The sequence below is a fragment of the Ixodes scapularis genome, unplaced genomic scaffold (assembly GCF_016920785.2).
Source record: "Ixodes scapularis isolate PalLabHiFi unplaced genomic scaffold, ASM1692078v2 PGA_scaffold2__306_contigs__length_199485367, whole genome shotgun sequence".
Classification (NCBI taxonomy): Eukaryota; Metazoa; Arthropoda; class Arachnida; order Ixodida; family Ixodidae; genus Ixodes; species Ixodes scapularis.
In genome coordinates this window covers 22,390,439-22,403,313 of record NW_024609857.1, presented here as the reverse complement: position 1 = coordinate 22,403,313, position 12,875 = coordinate 22,390,439, and the positions used below count along the sequence as shown (strand labels likewise).

The window sequence follows — 12,875 nt, the reverse complement described above, 5'->3', positions numbered from 1 at the left end:
TGACTAAATCGACCTGGTGACGGCAGAAAAATATATAACAAAACAAAAAAGGTTATCGACAATGTGCATGCGGTTGAATGCACAATCATGACCTCCTCTATGCTCACAAAACCTTTCAGTTCGACGTCGGAGCCATAGAGTGCCCGGTCGCAGATTTGGAGCGCGAGGATCGGGTAGCAAAGAGTATTTCTCGGGGAACCTGGTCGTCAGCGCACAGCTTTTGCAGCGGTGAGGACCCGAAACATGGTTTTCAAATCCGACGTGAAAAGAAGCGGTCGCGCAAGGAGCACGAGCGGACATTCCATCGCTCGGGAGAAGCCTGTTTCGGCGTCTCGCCGCAGCGGGGCGCCCGTCACCTGGCTCTCCTCTCATCCGTCGTCTGCCGCTCTACCTTCTCAATTTCGGCGGCCGCGTTTTGTGGCAATCTGCCAGGCTTTGTCAGTATAGAGGAGGCTATGGCACAATGTTCATTGATACGTGCCATTTCAATGAACGAAAATGAGCATGGCGCGAGCCGTGCTTTGCTCATTTGACAAAGCGACAATGTCGTCCATGCAAGGATCAGATATTCTTACACCCTGCTGTGATTGTAGAAATGCCTGGATATTATAAAACCACCACTCAACAAAAAATAAAGCAGGAGGAGCCGATTGTCGCCAGTACGGTTGATCTAAGTAAAACGCAACATGGAGACATTGTTTCAATAAATTATAACATATGCATACTTACAAGAGTTGTGTAGACCGTTCCTGTCAGGCCAATGGCAAGGCAGCTCCAAAAGTACGGGAAATTGAAGACTGTGTACACAAATATTTAAGAAGAAAAGTCATAATTACAAAGTGGCTACGCTTCACTGTCGGGAAAACAATATGACTTACTTGTTGACATTGCCATTGCTGCAGCGCAGATGGATATTGCTCCTGTACTTTGCTGAAATTAGGAGATGATAGTATTCGACGAATGTTGTTCAAGTTGTCTTCGACATAGTAATGCGTCCTGTGATTTCTCGAGGGGACACGTCTCCCTGGCTTTGTCGCCACGGTGTAGCTAACTATACAGCCGGCTCGCCCCAAATACGACAATATGGTCGTTTCTCCACGGGTCTGATTGAGAGATCTAAGTTGACTTCAGACCATGCAGTTTTTCCACTTTGCCAAAAGATGGCGCTCCGGCTTTTTTTTTTTTTTTTTTTGCTGCTTAAATTTAGTTTTTATTTTTACATTTATTCAGAAGTACGCTGGAAAGGTCTCATACAAAAAGTTGCTAAAAGCGTCTTGACGGCCTCTACGAGCACGTTACATGCCAACAGCTCTTAAAAAAAGGAACGTTCATTTCCGCACATTTTGCGCCACTAGAATGGCCTAACATTAAAGAAATTATAACGAAAACATTATTACATAAAACATACATAAAAACATTCGACTGCACTGAGGTCTAGTCGCAGCTTTCTCGTGTTTTAGTCCTTGAACCTCTTTCCTAGATGGGATTTTGGGCGCGCTTTTCCGTTTTTGGTATGGCGGGCCCTTGACAGCGTAAATCTAAGTTGTGATTATCATACTTCTAGCTATTTTTTTTAATTCAAACAACTGCTATGGTAACCTCGACAACAGGCTCGAAACATTTAATATTTGTGTGCTACAATTGGCATCCAGTCTAAAAGGTGTTTAGGTAAATAGCTCACCTTCACTCTACACTCACTCCTCGACATACTAAGCGGCATAAAGATTTCCTGTCAAAAGGGTAATTTATTTTTTGTACGAGGTTTCAATTGTCTGAGTGTGACATAACTCGCATCAAAATGTGAATTTAATTGAACATCTGGAGAATGAACCAAACGAAGACACTTACCGTTAGAATAAAATGCATAATGCAGGCTGTAAGGGAAATCCTGTTGCAGTACCGTGCTCGGAGATACTGAAACACCAAGTTGGACTCGATATCACGCTACATCTCGACCTCTATTAAAATATGCATAGCACGGTAGGAATTCCGGCACACGTTTCAGGCCCCCACAAGTTGGAAAAATGTTCAGTTCTCCATCATTATGATTACAGTTTTGTTATATCCATGCGTTGATACATTACTGATAAAGAAATCCACAAATTCCACTCTGCGATACAAGTTTGGTAGAAAAGGAGAACATAAAACCCGCCACCACCTGTGAACATACCTGCGAGTTTATTATTTCAAATATCCGTAGTTTTCTCATGACGTCACTTTCCCAATTCCAGGTACTGAGCAGCAGATGCGAACGCCGCCGCAGCTCGTGCGCTGAACGACAACGACATCTCTACGGCGTGTGTATCGTGCGTATGTTACAGCACAAATTTTCCATCCTAAATGCAGGATCACTGAACTGAATATTAAAACTGTACATGAAAAGACGTGCCTGTTTCGAACATAATAAGAAATACGCAAAAAAAAAACAAGGACACATGATTACCATCATGTATCAGAACCAACTAGCCAACTCCATAAAGATCGAAGTAATTCATAACTCTGACGGCGGCGCAAAAACTCACAAGCCCTCTCACTTACAGACAATGCGGACAAAATGTCCTGATCGGCATCACACTTGGTGAGGTCACGGTGCCCATCTGTACTACAAGTCACAATGAAACCGTCGTTAAAAAGGGACAACAACGGATACGAGCCAAACCAGTTGAAGTTTTGCAGATTGACCTAAAGGGCAGCCATGTGGTTCAGACCAAGAAATGGTCCATTGAAGAGACCGAGGTGAATGTTTGACCCATTATGACAGACGTGCAACGCTCCGCATTGGTGGAACTACTGAACAAATACAGAGCGCGCTTTGCCATGTCGCCAAGCGAGTTATGAGACGCATCACTCCAAGTAATACACATCGTTGAGGCCCCAGGAAGCACGCCTTTTTCTACACGAACATATCGAGCGAACGCCGAAGGTCGAGAAACAATAAACAAGATTGTTAAAGGGTGGAAAAACCTCGGAATAGTTACCGAGACAACCTCCGACTATGCTAGTCCTGTGCGAGTAGTGGGAAAGAAGAATGGAGAGAAGCGACTGGTGATTGACTGTAGAAGATTGAACGCTCACACTATGAAGGAGAAGTACACCGACACCAACTTCATGATCGCCAAGCAGGCGAGCGATGGGCAAGATACTCGGGAGCTAAAGGGAAGCTCCCGTGGAACACACAGAAAAGGCACTGGTGCAGACGGGTAGCGAGCCATGCTTGCCGATGCCGGCCGGTCCCCATGGGCGATTCCTTCATCGGCATAAAACGGTCTCCGATGAGGATGCCGATGAAGCCGAGGATGCCTCGTCGCGCCACCACCTCGAAGAGAAACTTTGACATGCAGAAGCTGGAATCCGGGCTTTACAGAGTTCAGAACACGGTGTTCGTGAGCAGGCCGTCATCGCTGGTTTTCCGGTTGTAATAATGATAGTGGTGAGAACCGTGACGGTGATGATGTCTTCGCCACCACTGCTACAACAAAAAGACAACAACTGGCATCTTGCCCATTGTGTAAGCAAAAGCGAAGGACATCTTAACCCAATCCCACCTGGGCAGCACCCCTTTGAAACTGTTTACCTGGACCATATGGGACCGTTTGTCCCACGCAAGAAGCGCAACCAACACCTCTTGGTTATCGCTGACAACTTGACTAGGTGTGTACGGCTTTTCGCAACACGAGACACACCATTCAAGCACGTCCTGCGGGTTTCGTAGGAATTTATAGTTGAGCGAGTACTGCTGTAAAGTATTATTACAGACCGAGAGAATTGTTTTACTTCAAAAATGTTTGAAGATTTTTGCACGACGCAAACTATACAACATGCTAAACTCCTCACGTCACCCACAGGCCAGAGGCCAGGTATACAGAGTGTACGTGTTAACCGCACACTGTGGCATGTCGTCACTGCAGCAAAATAGGATCCTGATCACCGAGATTGGGACGCAAGCCCCAAGCATGTAGAGTGCAGCCTAAATCATAGTAAACAAATCAAGGGGGTAACGCCATTTGAGCTGTTTCATGACTAAAAACTAAGTATTGACGAATTTACGCTGCGTGAGCTGGCTGCAGATCACGATGCTACATGGAAAAAACCCAGCGAGCTGCGAGCAAATGTGTGGCAACATCTACTGGAGGAAAAAGAACGAAGCAATCAAGAATACAGTCATCAACATTTTCCAGAGAGACTTTGGGACGTCGCAGTGAGTCTTCGTGAATAGTTCGCCCAGACACACTGGAAATTTAATAAAAACACAGCCTAAATGTAGAGGGCCTCTGGTCGTTACACAGATATTGCCCTCTGATACCTACAGAGTAGTGGACCTTGACCAGAAACCAGGCAGCAGATTTGCAACGACGAAACATGTCTCGAAACTTAAGGGATGTACCAGAACGTCCAAGGCACCTCACCTTGACGATGATGCAACATCCGAAGACTCGGATAACTCGCAAGAGTCCGCTAAATTATGACACTTAAGCCGGAAGCGTACTACAATAATCGCCACCAGATCGGTCTGTGCTTCTCTCGTCTCCCAAAGAGAGACACACTGCAACGATGAGACAGCGAATGGGTCTACTGTACTTCCGGTTGCCCGTCCTCGAGAGCCGGCACTTCGGGCCCGCCAACCCTGGTTGTCGGCCGACGCTTAAAGCTCGCAGTCAGAGTTCGTGTCGAGGCCTGCGTATCGTCCTCCCACACCAGTGCTGCGCAGGCTAGCTGTCCTGAGCTATCATAGCCAGAGTCTCGCTGCGGAACCACTCCGGGATCGTCATGGCCCAGGCCGGTATGTCCAAGTTTCGCCGTTCCCTCCGGTCCTGGTCAGAACCTCGCTGGTGAACCGCTCTGGGGATCGCCATGGGCCAGACCAGCTTGACCGGCTCCATCGTCCCCCCCCCCCCCCCCCCCCCCCCCAGCCTCTCGCAGCACGCACTGTCTCGTGCTATAGCTCGACTCTCTTCGGCCGACCGCCTGTCACGTGCCCTCCGCCCCGTCGTCTTCCACCCTTTGCGAGACTGTTTCCGAAATAAATTGCTTTTGTGTGTTCTGTTCTTTTTTCTTACGCAGTTCTTTACTTAACGAGGACTTTAAGACCTCAGGACGGCCGAATGTAGGAATTTTCAGTGTTTTTGAACACATTGCTGCCGCCCCATGGTGGCAGAAGGAGGAGTACGATGAAAGCAACACGCTCTCGAGCGGCGAGGAGAGGATAACGTGTGCGCGTTTGCGGGAGTGAACCATTCGTCCACCTGTGCGGCAAACCTGTGCGTTTTATTAAACATTTCATTTATCTTTCGTAATCATGATTTCCAGGGAGTTCTTTGGGCAGTCGACCTCAAGTTAAAATGTAACAACATTTGTGATTTGTGCTGGTAAATATATTTGATACGTACGATAGGTTTTTCTGTAAGCTGGATTGGTTCATTTGTCTTGAGATATTATAAAACCTTATTTGCACTCGATTAGTCCCTTTTTAATAACCCTAGATGAAGATAGCGACGGGAGCCGTCGAGAGGTTGTGTTCGGCAACAATATAATGTCAGCGTTTTTGGTAAAAATACGCACTCGCTTTAAGGAATTGTTTGGTTCAGTAGTAGAGCTCGGTAGTCTGTACATACTTCTTTAAAAATAATCGATTTTACAAAAAAACTAAGAAACATATTTGGCTTTATGAATTTATAAAGCAGCCCCCTCGGCCCCATCTCACTCTAGAAATATTTGTATTTCACATCGAGACACTAGTGGTAGCATTCCACGCTTATACACGTGTGTATGGGTGCTACTTCATGAATGGTCGAATTATCTTCAATATTTAGAGGCCCCACACACTAGCGACGACCTTTCTTTGTGTTCATTTTTAGGAAGAAGTTCCAGACGAGGCCCTCTTTACCGGCCCTCACTTTTATAGACGGCAACTCAGAAGATTGCGGTTCAGGATGGAAGGTCGAGATAACTGGCACTCGGAAGGCTTCATGCACCCGTGATGAAGACATCGTGATGTGTGATGCACTCTACTACGTCACGAACTCCCAGCTCTCTTTAAATGCTCAGTTATTAATTCTACCGCAATAGGTGTTTTGTTCCAAAAGTGCAGTGTCCCTGGATATTGTTGAATGAAAAACCGAACATCTATTATGTGGTGAGGTATATATAGGCAATATCACTGTCAAGGACAAGTTATCCTGTATTGTTCAGATATATAGTATGCGGAGCACAGGTTCGCCTGTTTCTCTTGTAGGGGTTGTGGTGACGTCGGAGCGTCGAGCTCTGATTGGCTGTGATTGAAGGATAGTGGGTAGACCTCAAAGTAATCTGCCTTGAGGTCTACCCACTATCCTTCAATCAGGACCAATCAGAGCTCGGTGTTCTGACGTCACCACAGCCCCTGCAAAAGAAGCAGACGATCTTGCGCTTCGCGTAGGATTGTTTTAACCGTTGTGCGCTGGTTCTTTGAAATCAGGACATCCGTCGTCGGGGCCGTCGCGTGTTTGCTGGTTCTTTGTTTAATTAATGAACTATAATTATTTTATTACGCTGAGTTGTAATATTTTGACAGCGCTGTACAACGTGGTGGCGTTTTGTACCGTATTTCGACCGACGCAGCACAGATTTGTTGTTTCGTACAAAAATAAAGTGTCTGAGACACGAGACACTACAACTCGGAGAGCGCGTCTGAGGAACGGATTCTACGAGGCTAGCGTCGGACGTTTCAGACCATAGCCTATGCTCAGACACTTTATTTTTGTTTGGAACGACAAATCTGGTGCGTAGGTCGAGCGCACCGTTTAAAGGTTTCAACTAATGGCGAAAAGTATAGGCATACAACTAGGGCTGGGCGTCGATTTAAAATTTTAACCCGATTGATCGCCCCCTTTTTTTTAGTTAATCGATTAATCGGTGTCATTCATTTTTATGCTCAATATTTTTAAGTCAAAATTACACACATTCTTTGTTGTTTTTTTGTTTCTGTATGACTATGTGTTAAATGACGCCAAATACAATTTCAATTATGAATCAACTTTGATACGTAGATGAGAACAGTTTAAAGACACTCACAGATTATTACTTCAGCTGCAGGAAACAAAAGAGGCTCATTGATATTCTCCGGTCAAGAGCGTACTCCTTTGATTCTTCACGATAGCCTCTGTTGAACTAAAAAATGGACACTCGCTCGGCTGGATCACGCGTAACCTTCTGCACTTGTCTGGAGTTTAAAAAAATCGCGCCCTTACACTTCACTTTCGGCTAAAATTTCACCCAAAGTTTGCCCTAAACATATGTGTATACGTTCATTTGCTGCGTGGTGAAAGCGCTTCATTTGTACATTCTTTTTGTTCGTCAAAATTTTACCGAATACTAGTTAAAAAAATTAATCGCGAGTAAAGCAATAATCAATTAATCGGTAGGTTAATCGATCAATTGCGCACCCCTACCTATAGCGTAACCTCTAAAATATTTCTACAGCATGTATACCTGTATCAAAGGTTACACTCTTACAGCTAGGTTAAAATCTAAATGATAAAATAGAGGTATAATAGGATTTAAAAATGTGCACCTATACTTTTGGTTACCGAGCTTAGATTGCATTGGCCCCCACGCTACAATGAGTTTGAGATCCCTGGTAAAGTATATGTTTGAGTACCAGCTTACCTCAAATACGGACGTGATCTTCAGTCTGTAAAGTACGGGTATATCGACATAAATCGTGAAAGGGATCAGCAGTAAGGCCGCCACTGACGACGTCCACCCCATGTGAAGGCCATAAGCGTAAAAGTGGGCATTGAACGCGATGAATCCCGTGGACGACATGACGGAGGCCAGGGCGGACAGGGCCAATGGAACCATCCGCAACGTCCGGCTGCCGAGGAACATTTCATCGATGGTCAGACGGCCTGTCCTCTTGAAGGCAAGCACTAGGCCTAATCCAATAACGGTGACGGTGAAGAACGCGAACACCGCAAACTCGACAGGGTGCGTCATTGGCCTCGACACGCTGACCGCAGAGTCTGTCTCGAAAGAGAGTTCTGCACCAACTGTAACGCACCAAGTCCGACTGATATTTCTGCAATTCTCCCTCTCTCCCCCTCCCCCCTTTTTCCCCCGGGCGCAGGTGTTCGTTTGGCTAATTTTGTTTTATCCGTCCCTCCCTCTATATATCTCTTTTTTTTTTCTAAATTGGTTCATGGTCCTGTACACCAACGCACGGCTCTGACATCGCGCAACTGTGGTGGCGTCGCTGTCGGTATGGCACACGCACAGTTTCTCACTTCACGCCAAAACTGCGCAGGTGCAGTTCTGGCATTTATGTAGCACAAGTTCTGGACGGCCTCACAGACCACAAAAAAAAAGAGGATAAAATAAACATATGTGTACTTGCTACATTGAATGACTAAGGTTTTTATTGCGTAGCGCCGTCATCGCCTTTCGCCGAAAACTGTACATGTTTGGACAGATGGGATCTGTTTATTGGAGATATTGTGAGTCCGGAACTTGCAGCTGTTGACATGTCAGCTAAACAGTGGGAGCTATATAGTTATGCACACCGTCGTCCTATAAGAATCTATTTGATTTTAGAGGTTTGTAGGCAGGCATACGCAGAGTTCTGCACCCGGCCACGAATTCCATTTAAAAAAGTTACCTTTTTGCAATACGCGTAAATAAAATAAAAAATCAAGGTTGTGATAAAGTTGTATAAACGGTGTTTATCTTTGCACAAGTTGCTAAATTGCAAACTCAAGCCGACTGGTCGCAGGTAGGGTTTTAAAATTCTGATTTTTTATCAACCGTGCAATGTGATTATTTTGTTAAACCACTAACCGAGCTACACATTCACTCTGATGAGACTGTGCACTCTAATAAAGGCCCGTGAGTCAACTTTCCGTCAAGTAGTCGAATACTTGGACGAAGTTCGGTGAAGGACAACAGCAAAAATGAGTTTCAACTTGAAATTAAGTATGGGTTGTGACCATGAGCATGCACTTAAGCCGTGAAACGTCATACTCAATGTCGCAACTCAGACATCCTTTTTAATATGATAAAACGACCTAAAATTTAAATAAATAAAAAAATCACAGACTTTATTTTCTAGTACAGTAATTGTATTTCTTACTTCTCTATGGCAATGTGTTTCAATGCCGTTTTGAAATTGGTAGAAATGAAGAGAAAGCGTAATTTTGTGACAGCCATATTTATTTATTACAACATACAGTCGCTTCAAAAAATCAGGCACGATAAAAAGTGGCACACACACAAACAGTTTGCACTTGTGGTGTACAGGCGCGTTTAACCAAAGCACGAAGCAGAGCGTGAATCCTACGATCTACTCCAAACTGCATTCGATAAAACAACTGGACAGGCACAGAAAGAAAACACGCGCACACTAAAATAAAAACTAACTAGACGGAGTTGTAAAAGCTGAGCAGTGCAAAACAATATTATATGCGTGAGAGATAAATTAGAGTTTAGACCGCCTCGGCGGTAAAAAGGCCTCTTTCGCCGCCTGTCACCAAGAAAAAAATAACATACGATCGACTTCTGTGACATTCGCGCTAATGCAAATGTAAGTGGTGCGGAATAGTTCGCACCCATTCCGTCCCTTTCTTTATGACTTTATGTAGTTCAGGGCCAAAAAAGACACATTTAAAACAAAGGTTTGCGCGTTTTAGTTGTAAACCGCTTTGTTGAAATTGTAGAATTCGTTAAAAGCTGGTGGAGGCTGCGGCCCCGCTCCACAATGGGCAGCATGAGCCAGCGAAGCCCTTCATACGACATAGTGCATCTTAACTTGTTATTCACGTGAGTGCGCTTAGAAAATGTCCTTTCGCCCGAGAAACTCCTATTATTGATTGTGGACAATTGTTGCAGAGCGCGATTAAGTCATTGGCGGGCATGCTGCTTGCTTTTTTATTGCCAGTTCGAGATTTTAGGAGCCGCATTTCAGCACGTAAGCTGTCAGGATCTATTTTAAAAAAATAGCTACAAATAAGCGCTATTCGCTCGTCTTCCGCAGATGGCCCCAGGAGGTTCTGCGTGGCCCACACAAGTTCAAAAGCCTTTTGTGTGAACCTTTCCTCATCCCTTAAATAAAAACTTCAAGCAAACAAAAAAGAACCGGCACAGAGATTTGTTTTTACATGAAAACATTTAATTGCCAAATTATTATTATTTTGAATTGAAATTTTCTTCCTTCGAATTTCTGGAATCTCAATTTAACATATATAAAAAACTCCCGAAAGCATCCTTTACGAAACTATCCCATCTTGCCTCATTGAACGCAAAGCATTTTGTGGATAAGTATCTGACTTCAATCAAGTGCAATGGTGGGGTTAATTTTAGGGTTCTGGAGAGCTCGACTAACCTTCAAAATAAGCTGACGAGCAGGCTGGGCTATGTCTTTGCAGCCCACAAAGTCAAAACTAATAAACTGAGAAAGAGGTACTTTCCTTTCGCTCTCGTCTCCGAGTGCTTCGTAGAGCACACAATCTCCCTTACTGCAGTCAACAACTCAGTGTAGCTCCCTCGAACTCGCGAATAGCTTTTAGAGCTTCAGCACGGCGGCCCACCTAGTCGTGAATAAGGACTTCGAAGTTTTCAATTTTGTTCCGACAGTTTGGCAATGCCGCTCAAAAACACCAAGGCGCACAACAATGCTTTCAATGAAGTTGTACAGAAATTGCAGGATGCCAAAAAAATCAAACAGTATTCTGTTTTCTGCGCGTGACAAACAGGCATCGACAAGCACCTGGTTTAAGCAGTGGGCATAACAGTGTATGTACAGGAGCTTGTTGTATTGCTCTCGGCACTTCGCCAAAGAAATGTGGACAGACACAGTGGAAGCCTTGTCAAAGCAGATGGAACTCCCAGAGTGCCAAGACACACTGATTCCACTGAGAACACCTTGCAGCGTGGAAAATATCAATACGTTGCCTAAATCTGTAAGTATTTCAAGAGCAAGGAACACCTCATCAGGCCTATCCTTAATCTCGAAAAAGTACCTAATAACAACGGAAGGTTGCTCATGATGACCGCATTCACTTGTTTCGTCGCATATGAGCGAGGTCGTTTTCCCTTGTATGTGCTGGATAATCTCAGACATCATGGCGGCATGCCGTGTCTCCTGGATATCATTTTGTATTCTGTCTCAAGTGAAAAATGCGTTCTTTGGGGCTGCCTCCAGGTGATTCCGCAAAACAGTGTTGTACTTTAAGAGATTAACTATCTCTGAAAACAAACCTTGCTCTGCACTTTCTTCATTCTCAGTGCGCCCTCTAAATGGTCTTCCCCTGTTTGCGAGAAAAACACCAGTATCAGTTAGGCGCTTTAGCACCTCGCAATTTCTTTTGTGCTTTTCTTCATCTTGAGACACTGGTCGTTCGAAGCCCTCATCTAGCATTGGAGCTCTTGGCGTGTTTGCCTTGAAGCAATTCCATGACATGACAATGTTCACATGACCCTCAGATTTTTCATGATGATTACAGCTTGAATACTTAGAGCTTTCTTCAGGTTCGAAACTCAGTTGACACGAACGATGAGTCTGAATGCCCTTTTTAAATACCGCCACCACTCCCCTGGTGGAAACGCCCGACAACAAAAGCAAAATGCCACGTCTTTCTTTTTTTTTTTTTTTTGGCCTGTATTCCAATTAGTCGAACTTCCCAAACCAGCATTCCCACAAAACTGCGATTTCGATTATGAATGAAAGGATGGATGAATGATAACGGCGGTGCTCTAATGACGGGCGGTAGCTTGCGCCATATGGCTTAGAAATTAAGAAACAAATGTATAATTTCTTTCCTTCGCAATTTCTCAACTTACGATTAGCGGAAAACCCACGAGATGCCCTACTAATACAAGAAACGAAATGTAACACCATCTCTTTAAGGGGATACAACAAATTTTTCACGCCGTCTATTTACCACAAACAAAAGGGCAAAACAGTAGTGCAAGCACAAGCTGGGATATACCTCGACAAAGAGCTCCCTTTCACACAAATAGACACCATCAAATGGTGCAATGCCTCTCAAGAAGTCGTAGCGGTCCGAAGATAAGCGACAAAAGAATTTGTCTTGTGTCCACGTACGCCAGACCAGGCACCCTTGAACACGAGCACGATGACTATTCGTGAATGCAAGAAATTAGACGGTCCTTTCCCAACGACGAGATGGCAATCGGTGGAGACTTTAACGCTCCAAACACGGAATGGAACTACAGAACAACCTCCGTCAGGGAACAGAAACTGGCAGAGGCATACGAAAGGGCAAATCTACTCTTAATCAATGACTTATGAGTCAACACCAGATATGCCACAATTCAGAAGCACGAAGATACCACACCAGACCTGACTTTTACTACACAGAAAATCAAAGCGAACTGGGAACTGATCAAAGACAAATGGGGAAGTGACCATCACCCCATAGAAATTCAGGTCGAAAACGTCGCAAAGCACAAGAGGAAAAGAACAACAAGGACGGTCATATGGGATAGATTCAGAGTAAAAATGACTGAGGATTTACAGGACGAATTCATTGAAGAGTTCACCAAACTCATGCTAAGGGCCACAGACGTGGCCACCGAGAAGCGGCAAGTCGACTTCGACGCACCAATCCCAGACACCAGACTGCTGTCTTTGTGGCACCAACGATCCAAAACGCTCGATAACTACAGACAAACTAAAAACCCAATAAGCTCAAATTAGTCAGCGAGTTAACGACTGAGGCCAAAGAATACTCGCGGAAACTAAGTCAAGACAACTGGTTTTCACTATGCGAATCGTTTGACGAGCGTACATCGCTTGCAAAGTTATGGGAAACTTTTAATGCCATGTTCGGAAAGACCCAAAACCAAACAAACAGTAACAAATATGGCCCTCGGTCAAGATCACA

The 12,875-nt window shown here is 44.6% G+C and overlaps 1 protein-coding gene across 1 annotated transcript in view; it reads right to left on the bottom strand.

Moving 5' to 3' along the window:
• Window positions 1-7,974, bottom strand: part of LOC8053199 (sodium-coupled monocarboxylate transporter 1) — a 52,649-nt gene extending 44,675 nt beyond the window's left edge. The window contains exon 1 of the mRNA XM_042291235.1: window positions 7,645-7,974. Coding sequence (XP_042147169.1) covers window positions 7,645-7,974 — 330 coding nt within the window. The remainder of the gene's footprint in view (window positions 1-7,644) is intronic.
• Window positions 7,975-12,875: the final 4,901 nt, after the last annotated feature.